We start from the raw sequence: 20,619 nt of genomic DNA, 5'->3' as shown, positions 1-20,619 counted from the left end.
AGAAGGAATGATTACCTCAACTGTGAGCTTTTTCTTTAAGTGACAGAATATTTCAGGAGTACTGTTCCTACCAGATCTGAGTGAAACTCCTTTGCTTGTAATGGAGTTCTTTCAGGAGATACGTTATCATGGCTCAGTGCCAGGGCTCCCTCTCAGGCTGCCGACTGCTAACAATGCTGTTGCCAAAATATCGTCCCCATGTTCATATGAGTAAAAACTTTAAATGTTTAATATAACATTTTCTAAAAAACTTTTACTTTTACATCAGCACAGAGTAATGTATAAACTCTTTCCTAAATGAAAATTTAAAATTGGGCTACTTTTACAATGACCGGACAGGTTCTAAGCTTTGACTGGGCTACATTTTGACAGTCGCATCTGGCAACACTGACCGCCAGGAGTGAGCAGCACCGGAGGAGGTACTGTAGCAGGTCACAGGTGGTCTCTCATGGCTATTGTAACTTTCTCTCTCTCTCTGCCTGCCTCCACTTTGTCATTTTCACTAGTTTCTGAGGTTGTTTTATGGTTAAACAATGTGTTTTCATTCGCTGCTAGCTTGCCATAACAATTTACTATGCCTATAGTATTCTGAGAACCCTGAAGAAAAATATAGGAGAGGCTGGCATTGGTCTTGCACATTGATTTTGCAGAAAATGACACTCCATTCAGGTGTGGCTCACACTAAAACTGGCATTGTGACTGTCTGCTCTATTAGCTCATCAATGCACCACGACCCATGCACAATCTGAGTTTATCTAAACAAAGTGCTCTCCTACGTCAAAGAACTGACCCAAATAGCAATCATACTACATGTAATCAGTGATGGTCCAACCATGCAGTACAGGTCAAAGTAAAAGTTCTTTTTCCAGAGCAAAGCTCCCTTTCAGATGAGCAACTTTCAAACAGCTATCTACTGTGTAATGTACTGTATTTAAAAACAGTCAAATTCTTTGTTTTGCTCTTTATTTTCTTTTTAAATAATTAATCAACCTAAATCACATATATCAGAAATCTAATGTTAAATTGTAGAAACCTTTAAGCAGGTTGCAAATACCCCAATTAAGAAGTCACAAAGTACCCCAATTAAGAAGTCACAAAGTATTCTCCATTAGCAGTCAAATGTAAAACACGTACAGGACTGTGGCATTACCGATAGGCCAGAAGTGCAACATGCTTGTAAGTTTCAGAATGCAGAGAGTGGGGGAAAAGCAGTTTTATGCCTTCTGATTTATTGTGAATTTATGTTTTAAAACTAACAAAGTTTACTTTCAAAATAGATGTTACTCAGTATCAGTGATAATAAACATGAACATTTTTCACTAGTGCTGTTTGTCACGTCTCCGCTATGTCCTGTCTTTTCCACCACACCGTGTCATCTCCATCACAACACATATTTTTAAAGTATAAAAATAACACAGTGACACTAATAATATTTAGTAGATTTGAGAATTGTGCATTTATGGTCATAATAAATTTATAGTATTGGAAAACTCATGATTATGCAATGAAAAAAAATTGACTCAAATAGTTTCATGCTGTTTTTCATGTAATGGAAAAATATTATCTTTAAATCCTGAAAGTAAATACATTTGGGCAGATCAGTGTGTGAGATTTCATGAAATATTTTGGAACACAAAGTATGTTACTAACTTTGTTTCAAAAACACCTGCATTGTGGTGTGATAGAAATGATTTCCTCTGAATGTTAGAAAAAAAAGCCAAAAACTATATTATTTAAAGAAATTAGTTACTTTCTATATAGAGTGGATAAATGAAACATTTGATTCGTCAGATTTTCTAAACTTTTCCATGTCAAAATGGACCGTAGCTGAAGAATACATGTACATTTACATAGTGTGTTTAAGCTATGTGATTGTATAAACTGATAAAGCAGCTCTGTAATATTGTATTTTTATAGCTCAATTAAAAACAAAGACATAATGCTCTGATGACAAATGCCCAACGATCTTTATTATTCAAAGTTTTCAGTACTGACATATGCATAGGGTATTTCAATAAACCAAACAATATGTCATTGAAGTTTTGTGTTTGCAAAATCACCTTGAAATATTTTTAGACATATGATTATTCTAAAAGCTGATCGGAACCAGCTGTAAAAGAAAGCATAAATAAATGGATTGAGCATTGAATTAGACAGTGCAAGCCAGTTAAGAGTTTCAAACAGTGCAACAGGCACTGACACATTATTTAAAAGCTGAAAGGTAAAACACAGAAAGAATGGCGTCCAACAGATGAGAAAAACTCCCATAACTATAGCCAGAGTTTTGGTGGCCTTTCTCTCCATCTTACTGACAGTTGCTCCAGACTTTGTGCTCTGGATGCTACGTGCCTGTCTCTGTGCCACAAGGAAAATCTTCAGGTAGATACAGAGCATTATGATCATTGGGAGGTAAAATGAGAAAATAGCTCCCAAAATGTTTGCAAGTAAAACATCAATAAAGCACTTTTCTTCACATTTTTCATGGTTTAAACCTGCAATTAAAAACCCAATTGCAACTAGAACAGAAACACTCCAGCTAACCAGGATCATGATCACAACAACATGAACATTTATTTTAGTTCTATATGTCAGAGGCTGACACACTGCATAATATCTGTCAATGGAAATACAACATAGATTCAAAATAGAAGCTGTGCTCAGTGTCACATCAATGCTGTCTCGTACTTTGCATAATAAGTCTTTGTGATATAGACAAAAGCTTACAGTGTATTCCATGCTGAAAGGAAAGACTAAAAAACCAACAAGCAGGTCAGCAACAGCCAGAGAGAGGATTAGATAGTTTGTAGGAGTGTGGAGCTGTTTGAAGTAAATGATGGAGATTATTACAAGAATGTTTCCACATATTGTGACAACAGATAATGAGCCAAGGAAAATATATAATAAAACACATACTGTGGAAGGAGTGCTTGTCAGCACGTAAGAAACATTATCTATTTTATAGCAAGGATGTATGTCATTTACATCTGTGCGACTGACTTCTGGTGCCATGTTCCTGGGTTCCTGCAAATAAGATTTTCATTTATGACCAGCAATATTTAAAATATCATAAATAATATTTATTTTAAAATATTTTGCTCCATACTAATACAAAACAATAATAATGCATTTTTATACCTTATCATACGATACCTTTTAAATGTTCAAGATAGTTCCCACATCAGTGTTTTTCATTAGTGTGCACTGTGCAGAATCACAATTTTTATCAACCCCTACCTCATTACCATAATTAGTAGATTCTTCAGTCATCCAATCAGATGTGGGATTTTTTTCTTTATCCTGATGACCTTAGATGCCAGAAAAACATACTGTAGAAGAAATTCACTTTTTAAAGGAATCATTTCATTGTCATGTTGATATCATGATGCAAATTAAACATGTTATTTTACAGTAATAGTAAGTAGCTAAAACAGTAAGGAGCTACAGTAACAATGGAGGTAATGACAATTTACAGTTTACACTTTTAGCCCTGGTACAAGCCTCCTTTAGAGAATAGTGTTCATCCCTCCAGAAGAGTTCCAGAAACTTGTAGAATCAAGACCAAGGCTGAGGAACACCATTCTTCCAAAAGATATTCCCACATTTGGTGTTGTGATGATGGTGGTGGAGAGCACTGTCTAACATGTCAGTCCAAAATTTCCTATAGATGTTTAAGTGGGTTGAGATCTGGTGACTGTGAAGGCCATAGCAAATAATTCACATCATTTTGATACTCATCAAACCATTCAGTGACCCCTCATGCCCTATGAATTGGGGCATTGTCATCCTGGAAGAGACCACTCCCATCAGGATAGAAATGTTTCATCATAGGATAAAGGTGATCACTCAGAACGACTTTGTATTTATTTGCAGTGACTCCTCCCTCTGAGGGGACAAGTGGACCCAAACCATGGCAGCAAATTGCCCCCCAAGCATAACAGAGCCACCAGATCTGAAATACTTGAAATTGTGTAATGTTTGCAAGAAATTGTTCTAAAATTTGAAAATATCACTGCAATTGTTTTACAAGGTATCTGAATTATTTTTACAATGTTGTTTAAATTTCATAGCTCTTTTGTCATGTGTTTTTCATCCACAAATATGCATTTGTCATCATCACATTTTTTATTAAAATATGTCTCTGCAGATGTCCCAGAGGGCTTCATCCCCGACCACATTAGGACTGGTTCACCAGACGTGAAAAGGAGCTAACTCCATGATGTTGTTTCCCAAGTTGTGGACAGATTTGTCATGTTTAATGACATCTCCAACACTGTAACTGCTGTCAGAGATACCACCAGTGACTGGCCTCTACAGGGGAAGGAGCTCCCATGCCGCATGCCAGGTTACACAACATTGGGCAGCTGTGGTTCAGGATGTAGAGTGGGTCATCCACTAATCAGAAGATTGGCAGTTCGATTCTTGATAACAACTTTGGACGGTGGCGAGCTCAGTCGCTGCATTTTTAGGAATTCCTGGAGGTTCTCAACTCCCACCATCCTCAAAATTAAAACATAACTTACAGTTAGAGGAAGTGGTATTTTTAGATATGCATGTTTTTTCGTGGCTACACAGAGCACACTAAACGGCTAGAGACTTGAGTTTACTTCAAAGAGACCAACAGACACCCTGCTGCATAAAAGTAGCCATCACCCAAGACACACCTTCTGGGGCATTATCAAATTACAGCTGATTAGATTTCACAGAATATGCATCTACTTAAAAGATGTGGATGAGGCCACATCGATATTCTGGTACATACCCGATTCAATCACCACAACAAGAAGATTGACAAATAACTGCTCCAGTATTCCCCATATATAATCAACAGGTACCCAGGACAAGGAGCTCCCCTGCATGCAAAGTGGAAACCGGACATCACAAATCTGATTCATATGATAGAATGTATACATTGGTGAAATTGAAAAAGCTGCCAAAACCAAAATCACTCAACATTTATACTGCATTCAGGGGGGCAAAGGGACCAGCATCTTCCATTGGCATTTCATGCAGGTTGGGGTACAGTACCTTAAATACAGAATTCTGGATAGCAACCAGACCTGGTCTAGAGAACAGAGTTGACGTAATGAGAGAATGTGAATCCAAAATTCGTTAGGCTTTAATGAGAAATATAATTACAATAGCTTACCTGTTTTCACTGGTTTTTCTTCTTTTTCTTTCTCCCTCTGGGCACTAGGCCAGTTCCCCTTTCATAAAACAGAGCCGCTCTCCATCACACCTCATGGTTTTGCTGAAGAAAACACAATACTCTCAGTAAAACCCAGCATACATTAACCCATTTAAGAATACACGAGTATGAACCCAAGTACACAATCCCATAAGCTAATTAATAATGCAAGGCAGTCCTTAAACCTACAACCCAAATCATAAACGAGCAAAACCATGTGACCAGAGGGGTGTTCCATCAACGCAGCTTGTCGCGGGTTCGCTTTCAATGATGGCTCAGACGACGAGAAACTTCAGCGTGGTGATTTTTTATTCACACCAAGTTCCCCCAAACAAGAGTGGCAAAAATATTTACAGTACAGGAGTGGGGAAAAAACCCTAATAACAAAAAAAAGGTATTTACACGACAGGTTTCACACTGGCAGTTTGTCACCCACATTGTTACTTAGCCACGACCAAAAACCCAACCAACCTAAATGAGCAGAGCTCCCCCTTATATATTCTTAGCCCCTCCCCCGGGCAAACCAATTACCAAATTATAGCATTGTACAGTCAAATTTGACAACACAACAAACATAAATTCAAAAATCAATGATACTTCGCATAAAAGAAAAATGGCACTAATCGCCCTTCATACAGCGATGGCCAAATACCCCCAAACCAAAATAAATCATAAAATATCAGTTCATACAATGTCGATGGTATAGTCCATGGTCACCTGACCCTCTTAAGCGCGCCACCAAGCGCTATATATGATGTGTCCAGGAAGTGCCTCAGTTTGGCCCATGCCCGGAGGCAACCAGAGGCAGCAGCAGCAGGTAAGTGTATATACGTGTGTGTTGCGTCAGCGCCGAGTGTGCACCCTCGAACGCCTAGCGTGAAGAAAAGAGTTCGGACAGTGGGGAAAAGTTTGTGGGAGTGCATGACCGCGGGACACAAGTGCGGGCCTGCAAGGAACAGTTTTAACTGGAGCATGGCTCCGCAGGAACAGTGGGAGCGCTGCGCGCTGTGCGCTCCCGGCACGGGCGCTTTCTCTTCGGCCAAGAGAGAGAGAAACGCACGCCGGTTAGGGCATGACGGAGCGTTCACGGGCGCCCCGTCACATTATCCCCCTCCTCCCCGAGGTTGGCGATGTGCGGCAACCTGGAGAGATAATCTGCCACAACATTGGTCTTGCCAGCTCGATGTCTGATCTGGAACTGGAAAGGCTGGAGGGAGAGGTACCAGCGAGTGAGACGGCTGTTATGATCTTTCATGAAGTTCATCCAGATCAGAGCGCGATGGTCGGTCTCCAAGTCAAATTCCCTCCCCAGCAGGTAGTATCTCAGACTCTCCAGGGCCCATTTAATGGCCAGGCCCTCCTTCTCCACAGTGGAGTACCTGGTTTCACGGGGCAGCAGCTTGCGGCTCAGGTACAGCACCGGTTGTTCTTCCCCAGGATCACCCTGGGCCAGGACTGCCCCCAGTCCCACGGCAGAAGCGTCAGTCTGGACCAAGAACCGCTGGCTGAAGTCGGGACTCCTCAGCACTGGAGAAGAGCACAAGCAGGCCTTGAGGGTTTGGAATGCGGTCTCGCAGTCCTCATTCCAGGCGACCGGGTTCCTCTGGTCCTTCGCTGTCAGAGCTGTCAGAGGAGCAGCGATGGTGGCGAACTGCGGGACAAATCTCCTGTACCAGCCAGCCAAGCCCAAGAAGGACCTCACCTCCTTCTTCGTGCGTGGGCGTGGGCAGCCGCGGATGGCCTCGACCTTGTCCACCTGTGGTCGGACCTCGCCTCATCCCAGCCGGTAGCCCAGGTACTTAGCCTCCTCCTTGGCCCACTAACACTTGGCAGGATTCAGTGTCAGACCCGCCTGCTGGATCTGGCCGAGGACTCGCTCCAGATGACACAGGTGCTGCTCCCAGGTGTCACTGAAGATGACCACATCATCCAGGTAAGCAGCACTGCAGTCCTCGCACCCCTGCAGGACGCAGTCCATCAGTCTCTGGAAAGTGGCAGGTGCACCATGGAGGCCGAAGGGCATCACAGTGAACTGGAAGAGGCCGGCCGGTGTCTGGAAAGCAGTGTAGGGACGATTGGATGCTTCTAGGGGTACCTGCCAGTAGCCCTTGCAGAGGTCCAGGGTGGTGATGAACCTGGCCTGGCCAATCTTCTCCAGTAGGTCGTCAATCCGGGGCATTGGGTAGGCATCGAACTCCGACATTGCGTTGAGCTTCCTGAAGTCGATGCAGATGCGGAGTGAGCCGTCCTTCTTCACCACGATGACTACCGGGCTGCACCACTCAGATTGCGATGGCTCGATTACCCCCAGACGCTGCATCTCCTCCACCTCCTTCAGGAGCTTTGCCACCAGGTGTTGGGGCACTCGATAGGACCTCTGGCGAACCGGCCCCCTGTCTTTCAGGCGGTGACGTGCTCCACCAGGTAAGTCTTCCCTGGGTTAGCAGCGAACAGCTTGCAGGAGCCTCCCAGGTCTTTAGCAGCAGGTCCAGCGGCCCCTGGACATCCCAGCCGTACAGTAGCTCAAACGGGGAGAAACCAGTGGAAGCTTGAGGGACTTCCCTGTAGGCAAACAGGAAGGGCAACCACTGGTCCCAGTCCCGTCCGGTGTCGGCGACGAACTTCTGCAGCATCTTCTTCAGGGTTTGGTTGAACCGTTCAACCAACCCATCAGTCTGCGGGTGGTATGGGGTGGTCTTGATCACTGCAATGCCCAACTGTCGATGGAAGAGCTGCAGGAGCCTGGAGGTGAAGTTTGTCCCCTGGTCTGTTATGATCTCGTCTGGAACACCAACCCTGGAGAACAGCTGGGCAAGACACCGCAGCACAGCAGGGGCAGTGACAGTGCACAAAGGAAAGGCTTCAGGAAACCTTGTGGCATAATCACAGACCACCAGAATGTACTGATGCCCTCTACTGCTTCGCACCAACGGGCCAACAATGTCCATGGCTATACGCCTAAAAGGGGTGGAGATAATGGGCAGAGGCTGGAGGTAGGCACGGTCTGATTGGCAGACATAGCAGGTTTTCTGGCAGGTGGGACAGGTTCTGCAGAAAGTTTGGACATCTGTATACATGGAGGGCCAATAGAATCTGGAGGCTAGGCGCAGATAGGTTTTGTTGCGACCAAGATGACCAGACCAAGGCAAGGTGTGTGCCAGGTGCATTATCATTGGTCGACATGACCCAGGAACCACGAGACGCTTGACCCCATCAGCCAGTGCATACAGGACATCCTTGTCAATGACAAAGCATTCTTTTCCCTCCTTTGCCATATCCAGCCCCCCAACTGCTTTGGTGAACAATGTCTTAAGAGTCCCATCCACCCTTTGCAAGGCCCCAATGTCCCCAGGCACCTTCCATATGTCCTTTGTTAGTCCCTCTTTACAGTCTGGCTGCCTGGTTTTAAGCCCCTTTTCAAAACGCCGCTGGCAGCGAGACTTCCTCGGGCCCTTTGTGCCCCCCTCAAACAAACTGCTGTCCAGGGTTGAAAAGGGTTCTGGATCTGGTCCCTTTCTCTGCCATGGGTCGGACGTCACCCCCGCTCTGGCCTGGGCGCGGGTGATCACCTGACCGGACAAGCCCTTAACCCCGTCACTGTCTTTGGCCTCCACATCCAGCAGCACATCAAGTAGCACCGGTAAGTCCCATCCCAGTATGGCAGCTACAGGCAGCTTTTCCACCACCCCCACAGTCATCAAATAGGGTTGCTCATCCACTACCACAGTCAGATCAGCAGTAGGGCAGGAATGGCTGTCCCCGTGCACGCACAAAATGTCCTCCTGTCTGCTATAGTCCACAATGCCCGTTGGCACTAAATCCCTCTGGACCAGCGTCAGAAAGCTAACCGAGTCAACCAGAGCAGTCACAGGTTCACCATAGATGGTAATGTCTTTAAAATGCTGCCACCTTCCCACAGCTCTTCCATCCTCAGCACGGGGAGTGTAGCATGCACCACTCAGTTTAGCTTTTCTGATGGGGCATAGAGAAGCTTTGTGGCCTGCCTGCTGACAGTAAAAGCAGATGAGCTCCTTACTGGAACTGTGCTGGCTGGGTGCAGAGCGGCGTTCTCCCGGCAGATGTGGGTTGGCTCTGGCTGCTGGTCTGGGCTGGGAAGAAGGCTGACGACGGGGACCACCTTGGTATGAAGCTGGGCCTCCCCTTCGTGCGTTGATGTACTGTTGCGCTAGCTTGGCCGCAGCTAGTCCATCTATGGGCTCATGCTCCTTCACCCAGGTGCGGATGTCTGCAGGGAAGACACGTAGAAGCTGCTCCAAAATTATCTGCTCACCGATCTGCTCCTTTGTGTGCTGCACTGGACGAATCCATCGTCGGTAGAGACCCTTTAAGCGGTGGTAGGTCTCTGCTGGGTTCTCCCGGGATGGCAACGCCATGGACAGGAGCGCCGCCTTCAGGTCCGGGTAAGAGTGAGCCCTCTCCTCGTCCATAGCCATGTAGGCCTCAAGAGCCTTTCCAATGAGTAGAGGCACCAGGCGACATGCCCACTCACACTCTGGCCAGCTTCATGTTCTGGCAATGCGCTCGAAGCGAAGCAGGTAATTTTCAATGTCCTCTCCCGCCAGGTACTGTGGGATCTTGGGGTCGCCATAGGGTCTGCTCTCAGGCCTAGGGGATTCCGCTCCGCTGCTCACCCTGTCCCTTGATCCCTCCATAGGTGAGCTGCGGCGTGGCCGAGGGGCTGGTGTCGGTAAGTCCAGCCTTAGGCTCATTGTCGACTCCTCAGATGGCGATGTGGCTCTGGTGGGCGCTGGGCTAGGTGCTACCGGCCTCTGCTCTGCCACCGGCTGTCCTTGTTGCAGGGTTGGCATCGAAGCCCGTAGTCCTCTGAGCTCTGCCAGAAACCCCTCCTCTCTTCTCTGCTGTCCCTCCAGGAAGGTTCTCATGACGGCCAGCAGCTCCTCTCCGGCACTTGGAGCTCCCGGAGCTGCCTGCAGGGCTGGAGCAGCAGCTCCCCCTCCGTCCTCCTCCTCTGTGGCCCAGGCTCCCTCATCTGCCGCTTCGTCATGAGCCACTTCTTGCTTATGTGAGCGCAGTCCGGTCTGTTTTCCTGAGGACCGGGTGCACCCCCGTCGACTGGCCATCCCACTCCTGACACCAAATGTCGCGGGTTCGCTTTCAATGATGGCTCAGACGACGAGAAACTTCAGCGTGGTGATTTTTTATTCACACCAAGTTCCCCCAAACAAGAGTGGCAAAAATATTTACAGTACAGGAGTGGGGAAAAAACCCTAATAACAAAAAAAAGGTATTTACACGACAGGTTTCACACTGGCAGTTTGTCACCCACATTGTTACTTAGCCACGACCAAAAACCCAACCAACCTAAATGAGCAGAGCTCCCCCTTATATATTCTTAGCCCCTCCCCTGGGCAAACCAATTACCAAATTATAGCATTGTACAGTCAAATTTGACAACACAACAAACATAAATTCAAAAATCAATGATACTTCGCATAAAAGAAAAATGGCACTAATCGCCCTTCATACAGCGATGGCCAAATACCCCCAAACCAAAATAAATCATAAAATATCAGTTCATACAATGTCGATGGTATAGTCCATGGTCACCTGACCCTCTTAAGCGCGCCACCAAGCGCTATATATGATGTGTCCAGGAAGTGCCTCAGTTTGGCCCATGCCCGGAGGCAACCAGAGGCAGCAGCAGCAGGTAAGTGTATATGTGTGTGTGTTGCGTCAGCGCCGAGTGTGCACCCTCGAACGCCTAGCGTGAAGAAAAGAGTTCGGACAGTGGGGAAAAGTTTGTGGGAGTGCATGACCGCGGGACACAAGTGCAGGCCTGCAAGGAACAGTTTTAACTGGAGCATGGCTCCGCAGGAACAGTGGGAGCGCTGCGCGCTGTGCGCTCCCGGCACCGGCGCTATGCCAAGAGAGAGAGAAACGCACGCCGGTTAGGGCATGACGGAGCGTTCACGGGCGCCCCGTCACACAGCTAAAGAAAGCTGCACTAACTTGAAATGGCCTGGCTAGAATTAACTTCAACTTCCACTTGAGGCTCAAGCCGTTCACTAACACAGCTTAGCTGTGTCTAGTCAACACCACACCATGCAGGGTGCGTGTGCATGGAGGACATAAGCAGCCCAGACCAGTCGATTATCGAAAAGCTGATACTATGTTGGAAAAAGAAGTGAAAAATAAAGCAGTGTTCTTCTCAGCAGCAGAACAAACACTGCTGATGGAACTATATGAAGAATATAAAGCAGTCTTCACCGAAAAGGGCAATACTGCCAATTAACAACGTGAGAGAGATGGCTTGGCACAAAATTGGTGACTTATTAAATTTCCATCTGGAGGTAGATGGTCCTTAAGGTTGGAAGAGCGATTTTAGCACTTGAAGGTTGGTGGTTCGATCCCCCATCTGGATTGATGAATCTGGATGAAAGTGAAGAGTAGTACTTGTCCCTATTCACGGTTTTAACTTAATTTGTTAATAAATGAGCATTCAGATCAGTGACTGTGGCTATATCATCAGTAGGCTAGATAAGATGTATGTTTAAAATTATGGTGTAGGCAACTTAAGAGAACCAACTTACCATTATCAACATTATCATGTACTCTTTGACACATTTTCTCTTTCGCAGAATGTCCATTTACAAGCGACAATGAAAGTTAAAAAATAAGAAGTTATAAGAATAAGAAGGATATAAATACAGTGGAAACTGCTTATAGTGATCACGTCTGTCAAATATCATGGCGGATAAATATTATAGCCGATTTCTTTATTTTGCATGCAGAATACCATCTAATTGACATTTGTATATTTGCCTACATGAATATAAAGTAATTAAATGGACAGTTTAGCTATTTACTGAATTTTATTGACTGTTTCAAAATACAGTAGAGCTGTTTCAAAGGCAGTGTGCGTATATTTTTGAAGCAGTGGGGTTCCTGACTTTTGCCAATGACAAGTTCCTTCTGTTCTCCAGCGGCAGAACAGACAAAAAGAGTTGTGATCCTTTCCTTATATTTCTTTCCCCCCTTTTAATTGTTATAAGCTTTGACAAGACTATGTTTGTCATTGACAGAAAATGACTTTCTGTCTCTATCATGATTTCAATGTGCATGGGGCAGCAGCCTCAGGTGGGCAATAATAGTGTCACAGCTGTTTATCATTGCTAGCCCAACTAGTCCAATTACACCAGGCCATAATTTCATTTTCAGTATAACTTTAGCGTTTAAGTTGAATTTGGCCAGGGTTCCCCAGTTGTCTCAAACTAGTCTAGGTCTGTTAGCTCTGTAAACATAACTAACGTTAAACATAACTTGCTCAAGGTGAAAGGACTTGGCACAGCAAGTGGGGTCCACAACAAGGAATCTTTTGGAGTTAATAAGTAGATATCTCGCAAATGGGTCTCCCAGTACCACCCCAGTGCCAGTTACCACTACTCCAAGACCCCCCTAACCTCCTGCAAACAGAGAGGGTGACCAAGAGAGTAGGGTGCAAGACCAGCTTACAAGGTGAATTGGCAGGGAACATTTAAGGTCCATGAATATTGATTTAATTGTTGCTGTTTATATTGTCAGGAGGGAGGTACTGAAATTATATGTAGTAGCTACAGAAGTATAGGTGATGTGCACAATGGTGCAGTTACCAATATCACTCATTGCACTACCCAGTCCACTCAGCCTGCTATTTCATTTGGTAAAAATTAAATCTCCCAGCAACTTAGAAATGTTAAATTAATGTTAAATGTTAAGAAAACACACTATTTGTGATTGTATCCAAAAGTAATGTATATATTCTGGTTTTGCAGACAAAAAATAAGCATAGTATGCTATGAGCATAAACACGATAAAACTGGGGTAGGGCAGAAAGCAAATTGTTCAGTAAACCTTTTAAGCCGTCATGTACTATGGAAATGTAATTTATATGCTCTCTTCTGCCTCTACCCTTAAACCTCTTGATGCAGTCGATCATTTCACCCTTAGGTTCATAACTGGGGAAGGCTTTAGAAATGCATCATTGTATACTATATGAGAAATTTAGGTGGCAGTTGTTGGCAATAAGTAAAGAACGGCACTGCATTCTATTTATTTACAAAGCACTTCTTGGCAAACTTCCTGGATATCTCACATGTCTTTTTAACTATAGATCAATGTCACACTGCACTATGTCCCAAAACTATTTGGTCCTCGAAAATTATCATGTTAATACTGAGATTGGGAAACTGGCTTTTAAATGCTATGCTCCACACAAGTGGAACAATCTGCAGAAGTTTGTAAAATTAGACAAGCTAATCCCTTTTAATCATTTTAAATTTCTTTTGACAGACATAGAGCAGTGTGAATGCATGTGTTTTTGAATTGATGTTGTCCCTTATGTTGATGTCTTTGGCCTGTTTGTTGTTGTTGTAATCTGTTGATACTGTAATTTTTGTTTGCTTTTATTGTTTTATATGTAATTTTATTGTTTCTATTGTTCTTATTTAAGATTTGTTGTTATTGATGTATGCTGTAACTTTTGTGTGCTTTTATATGTACTTTAATCAGGACGTCCTTGTAAAAGTGAGCTTGCTCTCAACGGCCCTCCCTGTTTAAACACAGGTTATAATAAAAATAAAAATAATACAAGGAATCACATTCAATAAGTAGATTCAATAATGGATTCCGATTTGAGTAAATGTTTTTGAACCCCAATCCTGTTCACATATTATCACATATTATCCTGTTCACATATTATTATTAAGGCAAAAAGCTCCTACTCAGAGCAACAAGACTGCATGGCAGTACACAGACATTTATAACATAAATGATATTCCAATATTTTAATGAGAAAAAGCTTAAGGTTTCTCACTTCAGCCATTTGCATTATTACATATACTACCATCTCCCCATAATGCATCTGCGTCTGAGTCTCAGCTAGTGTTACACAACACAAAACCACAGGCCAATGACAAAAACAAATGCCAGCCTTTAGGAGTTGGATTCTTAAATTTGTTTTCCAAAATATTAATAGAGAGGTTTTATGGTGTGATGCTTAGAGTCCACTATACAATTGCAGTGTAAATACATTCACTTTTATTGTGTCAATATATACTGTCACATTACTGACAATTCCATAGTCTATTTCTGCACACCAAACAGTAGGTCAAAGCAATTTTGAGTTAGCAAAATCACCTTGGAATATTCTTCCAGAAATTATCATCCTGAAAGCTGATCTGAACCAGCTGTAAAAGAAAGCATAAATAAATGGATTGAGCATTGAATTAGACAGTGTTAGCCAGTTAAGTGTTTCTATCACAGGCACTGGTACTGAATCATTACTAAAAGGCAGAAAGGTGATACAAATAAAGAAAGGAAGCCAACACATCAAAAAAATTCCCATCACAATGGACAGACTTTTGGTGGCCTTTCTCTCCATCTTACTGACTTTGGCTCCAGACTTTGTGCTCTGGATGCTGCGTGCCTGTCTCTGTGCAACAATAAAAATCTTCAAGTAGATACAGAGCATTATGATCACTGGGAGGTAAAAAGATAAAATAGGTCCGATGGTGTTTGCCATGAGAACATCAATTAAACACCTTTCCTCACATTTTTCACTGTTTAATCCAGCAATTATGACAGCAATTCCAATCAGAACAGAGATGCCCCAGCTCACCAAGATCATGATCACAACAACATGATGATTTATTTTAGTCCTGTAAGTCAGAGGCTGACACACTGCATAATATCTGTCTATAGAAATACAACATAAGTTCAGAATAGAACATGTGCTCAGTGATATGTCAAAACTGCCTCGAATTTTGCAAAATAAATCCTCGTGATACAGACATGAGCTAAGAGAGAATGCCATGCTGAAAGGAAAGACTATAATCCCAACAAGCAGGTCAGCCACAGCTAGAGACAGGATGAGGTAGTTAGTAGGAGTGTGGAGCTGTTTGAAGTAAATGATGGAGATTATTACAAGAAGGTTTCCACATATTGTGACAACAGACAATAATACAAGGAAAATATATAATAATATACATATAAAGGAAGGGGTATTTGCCAGTATGTACTTGAAATGATCTATTTCATAGCAGGGATGTATGTCAGTCACGTCAGTCCTGTTGACATTGACTTCTGGTTCCATGTTTTTGAGTTCCTACAATTCAGTAAAATTCATATTAATAGCAATATAAAGAAAATTGCATCTAAAATAATATTTCAGTCAGAAACAATGTCATACCTATTAACCCCTCAAGATTGTCCATGCATGTGCCACTGTACCGAACCTTAATACTTATCAACCTCTTCCTTATTACCATAATTGTCAAATCAGGGATGGGAAACCACATCCTGATGGCATGAGACGCAGAAGAGCAAAGATAATTATGCACTGTGTGTATGCACGTGTGTGTGTGTGTGTGCGCACGCGTGTGCATGTGTCTATGCGCGTAGGTGTGTGCGTGCAGTTTTCTTGGGATGCCTCAATACAAATCCATATCCTCATTTTACCAAACTTTGATTTCAAACCCAGGGAATAGCAGGAGTGTTATTAGGTAAGTAGGTGGTGCCTGCATTAGCCCTAGGCCTGTGTTGTGAAAGTTATGGTTGGAATTGTCCTGATGTTGTGAGGGATGAACCCAATGAACACAAACAAGCCATAGTTGCAATATAATCTCAGAATGATAGTGATCTTCCATTCCCATGCTGAATTTTCTGCCATTAATAGAACATTATATTCATCATATCATTAATTTCTCTTATTATATTTCAGGAATGGTTAGATCAATGAAAGAACCATCTTTTCATGTGTTGAGGTGCAGCTGAGTCTTGTCTAAGTTTAGCATTAAGTAGCAAGCAATTATCCATGAAATTGCTAGCCAGGGGTCACCATCGTCACTCACAGCTAAATTTTTAAACCTTTACTTTTTACCATAGTATTACAACTGGCAGTGCATTTTGTATGTGTGCATGTCCATTGTAGAATATAAAAGGATCATCTACTTTTCTAGGCAGATGGTCTCTACCCAAGCAGATCTGGAGTTAAAGTACTAATAGACCATTTTGGCACAACTTGCAACACCCATCAGCCAGGCTGACGATGTTGCACCCTGACACACAGCAGCCTTAGCACCACAAGGACAAAACATCACAGCCTCTGTGTCTTATTTATCATTGTAAACTTTTTAAGGAGGGGGACTACTTTATGTCAATTGGTAAGTATATCATCTGAGCGCACAAAAATGACATGAAGTTCCCAAAGGCTCCATTCTTGAGCCTCTTTTGTTCAACATCTACATGCTCCCACTAGCTCAGATTATTGAGAACAATAAAACATCTTACCATAATTATGAGGATGACACAGATTTACCTTACAATATTGACAACTGCAATTTAATCACTACGTAATGAAACAGTTAAACAAAGATAAAACATAAATAATTGTGTTTGGAGCCAAAGATGAACGATTAACAGTCAGTTTTCACCTTCAATCATCTTGGTACATATAGTCATGGACTCGGACCTAAATTTTAACATCCACATTGAGACAATCACACGTAAGAGTATAAAAAGAGTATATCAAGACTTATCTCTCAGTAGGATTTAGAAAATCTAAACATGCATTTTATCTTAAGTAGGCTCAACCACTGTAATGGTGCTTTTACAGGTCTCTCCAAAAAGTCAATCAGACAACTACAGCGAGTCTCACTAAGACCAACAAAATGGATCAAATCAGTCCAGCTCACAGATCTTTGCATTGGCTTCCTGCATGAGAATCATGAATTAATTTTAAAATACTACTAAGAGAAAACAACCTGAAAGCCCTCTAAGAAGCAGGGTGAAAGATGGGCCTACCAGGACGGACCAAATATCTCAGAGGCTTGTACATCCATCAGGGGAGAAACACGTGTGGAAGAAAGCCTGACCAGCAACCTTGCACTGCTCCAGCAGGTCAGACGAAAGGGACCCAAAGCCAGGTAGAGAACCACTGGACCTAATGTTGCTGGGAGGAGACCAGCAGAGGAAAAATGCCCGGGATGCAGTCAATCCTATGTGAACATGAGCAGCCTCTGCACCCAAGCCAGAAGGCACAGTAAGATCAGTGGCCAAAGGTGAGCAACCTAGTGGAATGGCAGACACTTGATGAAAACTTGTGCAGAATTTCAGAGCATTCCCTGTGAGGAAGAGTTGGAAACAAGCTCAACGGGTTTGCTGACATCGTATACGACGAGGGCAGAGGAACATTTGAAGAAGCTAATCATGCAAACCACAGCTCTTAAAAGGAGTCAGAATGGAGGGAGAAGTACATCAAGCAGCTGATACACAACAGACGCCAGCTCAGCAAGTATTGGAGAAAATCTCCACCAGAGCAGAAGGCTGACCTGAAGGTGACCAAGCTGCACAGAGCCAATTGCATCAAGATGCAGAAGAAAAGAAAGAAGAAGGGAAGTTTCTTCAAGGACCCATCAAGTATGCCTGGCAGCTGCTTGATGAAAAGCAAAGTGGAGGGCTAGAAATCACCAAGGGTGAAATCAAACAGTACATCAAGGGTCAGTACAGTGACAGAGCCAAAGATACACCATTTGACTCACCAGGATATGTGCCACCCCCAGCTCCACCAACCCTCACCTTCAACACTGTCCTCGAGTTGTGAAGATCCTGTGGAAGCTCATGTGAGCAGAATGGAAAAACCAGCACATCCCATCAGAGTGGCAACAGGGAATTGGTGTATTAATTCCCAAAGAGCAGAACTCCAGAACTATCTGCCAGTTCAGAAGCATCAATTTGTTGAATGCCAGGAGAGTGACCAGCTTTCTCACAGGCAATGGCTACAAGTTGTCAGAAGGCTGGAATCTCAGGCTTCTGTGTATGCATTGAATACTCCTCCATGAACTACATGTACTTCTACATTCCAGCCTGTGTCAACAACATCATAACCAGTTACTTCAACAGCCTTCACATGTGCTTCGCCCAAGAAGGTTTCACAACAGGATGGCAAGAACTGTGTTAGGGTGCCATCACTCCCATCCTCTTCCTGGTTGGCTTTGAAATAATCCTCATTGGAGCAAAACAAGTGATTGGAGGCTTTAAATTACCATCAGGCAATAGACTTCCTCCCCTGAGAATCTACATGGATGATTTCACAAGCATCCTTAAGACAGCACCATGTAGTGTAAGGCCCTTTAAGTGATTGGACAAGCTGGATACCTGGGCAGGAATGAAGACCAAGCCAAGGTGCTACCACAGTGTGGAGCCTGGACACTGTGGGAAGCCACCACAAGCAGAGGGGTAAGCTGGGTAGACATCTGATTGTAGTTGCTTTTTAAAAACTGTCCCAACGCGCTATTGGAAATGAGACACTCACAGTTGGAACTGGGAAAAGAACAGCAGTCTACTGTGTCAGTACAATTTTGGTTTATAGCCTCCCACCACCCCACCTCCTCCACATAAAGATAATTGTCAACTTTTATATAAATCATCTGAAATGCGCCACTGCTCCTCTCCAGGTTATAATTACTGCAGCCACTAGATGGCAGCTGTCACTCAAATGGAACTATATGTCATTCTTTGGCAAATGAGATTACGACGTATTGTGTCATTTTTCTTGGGAAGACTCTCTCTCTCTCTAGATCAAGGATTCTCAAAGTCCAGATCTCAGCATCCGGACCGAATGGCAAGTCCAAATGGCAGCCCATACCTTGTGTTATGAATACAATACATTATGAAGTGTAACATTTTCTATTTTGAAATAAATTTTCCATTGATCAACAAATTGTTAGTGACATTGAATATACAGTGCAGCAGGAAATCATTCATAGGAATACTGGCCCCAGGTAAATGTGGTTTTAATATGGCTTATTTCCCTATTGTTGACATTGTTGTCATGGCGATGTTAACTGCTTGTTGTGTGTTGTTGCCGCTGAGTGCACGCATTAATGTCACACCAGAGAATTTGCTCTCAGCTTCTAAATCACAGATTGCTGAATTAAAGTCAGATGCGGACCTTTGAGTAATATGTTTGAGAACCCCTGCTCTAGATATTGTTTATTTCCAGTGTATTGTCTATTTAGAGTACCAGGTGTAAGCAATCTGTTCACTGTTTCCACCCTGATGAAGACCCTGTGAGCTTGAAACCAGCCGGCGTTTTAGCAATATGCTGTGCTGCACTGCATTGCTTAGGTTGTGCAGCAGACCCAGCCATCTGCAAAGGTAGCCACTAATCTGTTTTAAACACTTGTAGAGGTGTGGCGGTAAAAAAAAACACACAGAAAATTACAACATTTACATTGTTTGTTTGTCTTTAGGTAAAAAGTCTCCTTGAGCATATATGATACCACTCACATTCAAATGGCATTTCTGAATAACCTAACTATTTTTAACCCCAACCCCATTGAGGGTTAAAAGGGTTAAAGTATCAGACCTGAGCTGTTCAGTACTGGCACTAATCTCTTTACAAAGAATCCTCAAGCTGAAATACCTAAACTGAATCATCAGTGTCACTGATTGTATTGTATTGATTGCACTGTGTCATTTTTTGCACTGGAACTCCAGTCGGTGGTTACTGAAAACTCCTTTGCCAGCTCAACAGTGAAATACAATATGTTACTTCCTGTTTAACAACTTATTGAAAAGCTGCAAAGGCAAGAGAAACTTAATACTGAACTGAAGACAGTCAGAAGTAGTATTGTAGTGTCACAGGATTATGAACAGCAATACAATTGCTTACTAATATGTGTGTGAACCTACATAGCCAGTGACTGCAAATCTGTGAATAGATCAAAATGACTCAAATCAGCAAAGTAATTCATAATTTCCATCTCCAGCAACTTCTTTTAACTCTATTGTTGATTATTTAACTGGATCTGTATTTGGATCTTATGGCTTCACACTTTGCTTCTCTTATTTACTTTTATCACTGTAATGTTTGTTTTGCTTCACACTGGTATCAGAAGCAATATCATGATGTAAAAAACAAAGCAATCTCACTACTTTTTTTTAAATCAAAAGTTTAATGTACATTAATCCAAATGCAGACTTGTGTCTTCATGAATTTGTCTCCAGGTAGATTCTGTGATGCAACAGCCTTCAATTAGAGGTGTGAATGTATGGTGTGGTTGTTGGTCCCTCAGCTACCTTTGTCCTACACACACACACACACACACACACACACACACACACACACACACACACACACACACACACACACACACACACCTCCTGCCTGCATCATCTCACCTCTTCAACCTGGGTCCTCATTGTTTTCTAGCAATAACAAAACTAATAGAGCAAAACATGATCAAGGCAATTTAATGACCTTAACAATAACACAATACACCCTTTGGAAAACACAGAGTCCAATTAAACAAGGAACAAAGAACAAACAAGAAATCTGAGCCATCTTTCCAGGGAATATCTAAACTCAAGTCAAAAATTTCCACGTGAATGGACTTTGATAGTCTATGTTATAG

The 20,619-nt window shown here is 43.1% G+C and overlaps 2 protein-coding genes across 4 annotated transcripts; both read right to left on the bottom strand.

Annotated features, from left to right (window-relative positions):
- Positions 1 to 1,964: 1,964 nt before the first annotated feature.
- On the bottom strand, positions 1,965 to 3,581 carry LOC121882404 (trace amine-associated receptor 1-like). 3 transcript variants are annotated; one of them, XM_042390650.1, is made up of 3 exons: positions 3,235 to 3,581; positions 2,914 to 3,021; positions 1,965 to 2,817 (listed from the first exon to the last, which is right to left on the bottom strand). In XM_042390650.1, exons 1-3 carry the CDS (start codon positions 3,265 to 3,267, stop codon positions 2,032 to 2,034), a joined length of 927 nt encoding a protein of 308 aa, XP_042246584.1. In that variant the 5' UTR covers positions 3,268 to 3,581; the 3' UTR covers positions 1,965 to 2,031. The 3 variants fall into 3 exon arrangements, with proteins under 3 accessions (XP_042246584.1, XP_042246582.1, XP_042246583.1); XM_042390648.1 differs by having other exon boundaries at positions 1,965 to 3,021; XM_042390649.1 differs by having other exon boundaries at positions 1,965 to 3,021; positions 3,243 to 3,581.
- A 301-nt stretch (positions 3,582 to 3,882) lies between these two features.
- On the bottom strand, positions 3,883 to 9,668 carry LOC121882816. The gene is made up of 5 exons (XM_042391260.1): positions 7,477 to 9,668; positions 7,010 to 7,433; positions 5,147 to 6,958; positions 4,760 to 5,062; positions 3,883 to 4,497 (listed from the first exon to the last, which is right to left on the bottom strand). Exons 1-3 carry the CDS (start codon positions 9,637 to 9,639, stop codon positions 6,270 to 6,272), a joined length of 3,276 nt encoding a protein of 1,091 aa, XP_042247194.1. The 5' UTR covers positions 9,640 to 9,668; the 3' UTR covers positions 3,883 to 4,497; positions 4,760 to 5,062; positions 5,147 to 6,269.
- Positions 9,669 to 20,619: the final 10,951 nt, after the last annotated feature.

The sequence above is a fragment of the Thunnus maccoyii genome, chromosome 17 (genome assembly GCF_910596095.1).
Source record: "Thunnus maccoyii chromosome 17, fThuMac1.1, whole genome shotgun sequence".
Classification (NCBI taxonomy): domain Eukaryota; kingdom Metazoa; phylum Chordata; class Actinopteri; order Scombriformes; family Scombridae; genus Thunnus; species Thunnus maccoyii.
Note: the sequence above shows the minus strand (reverse complement) of the source record. Positions and strands in the feature narration are given on the sequence as shown.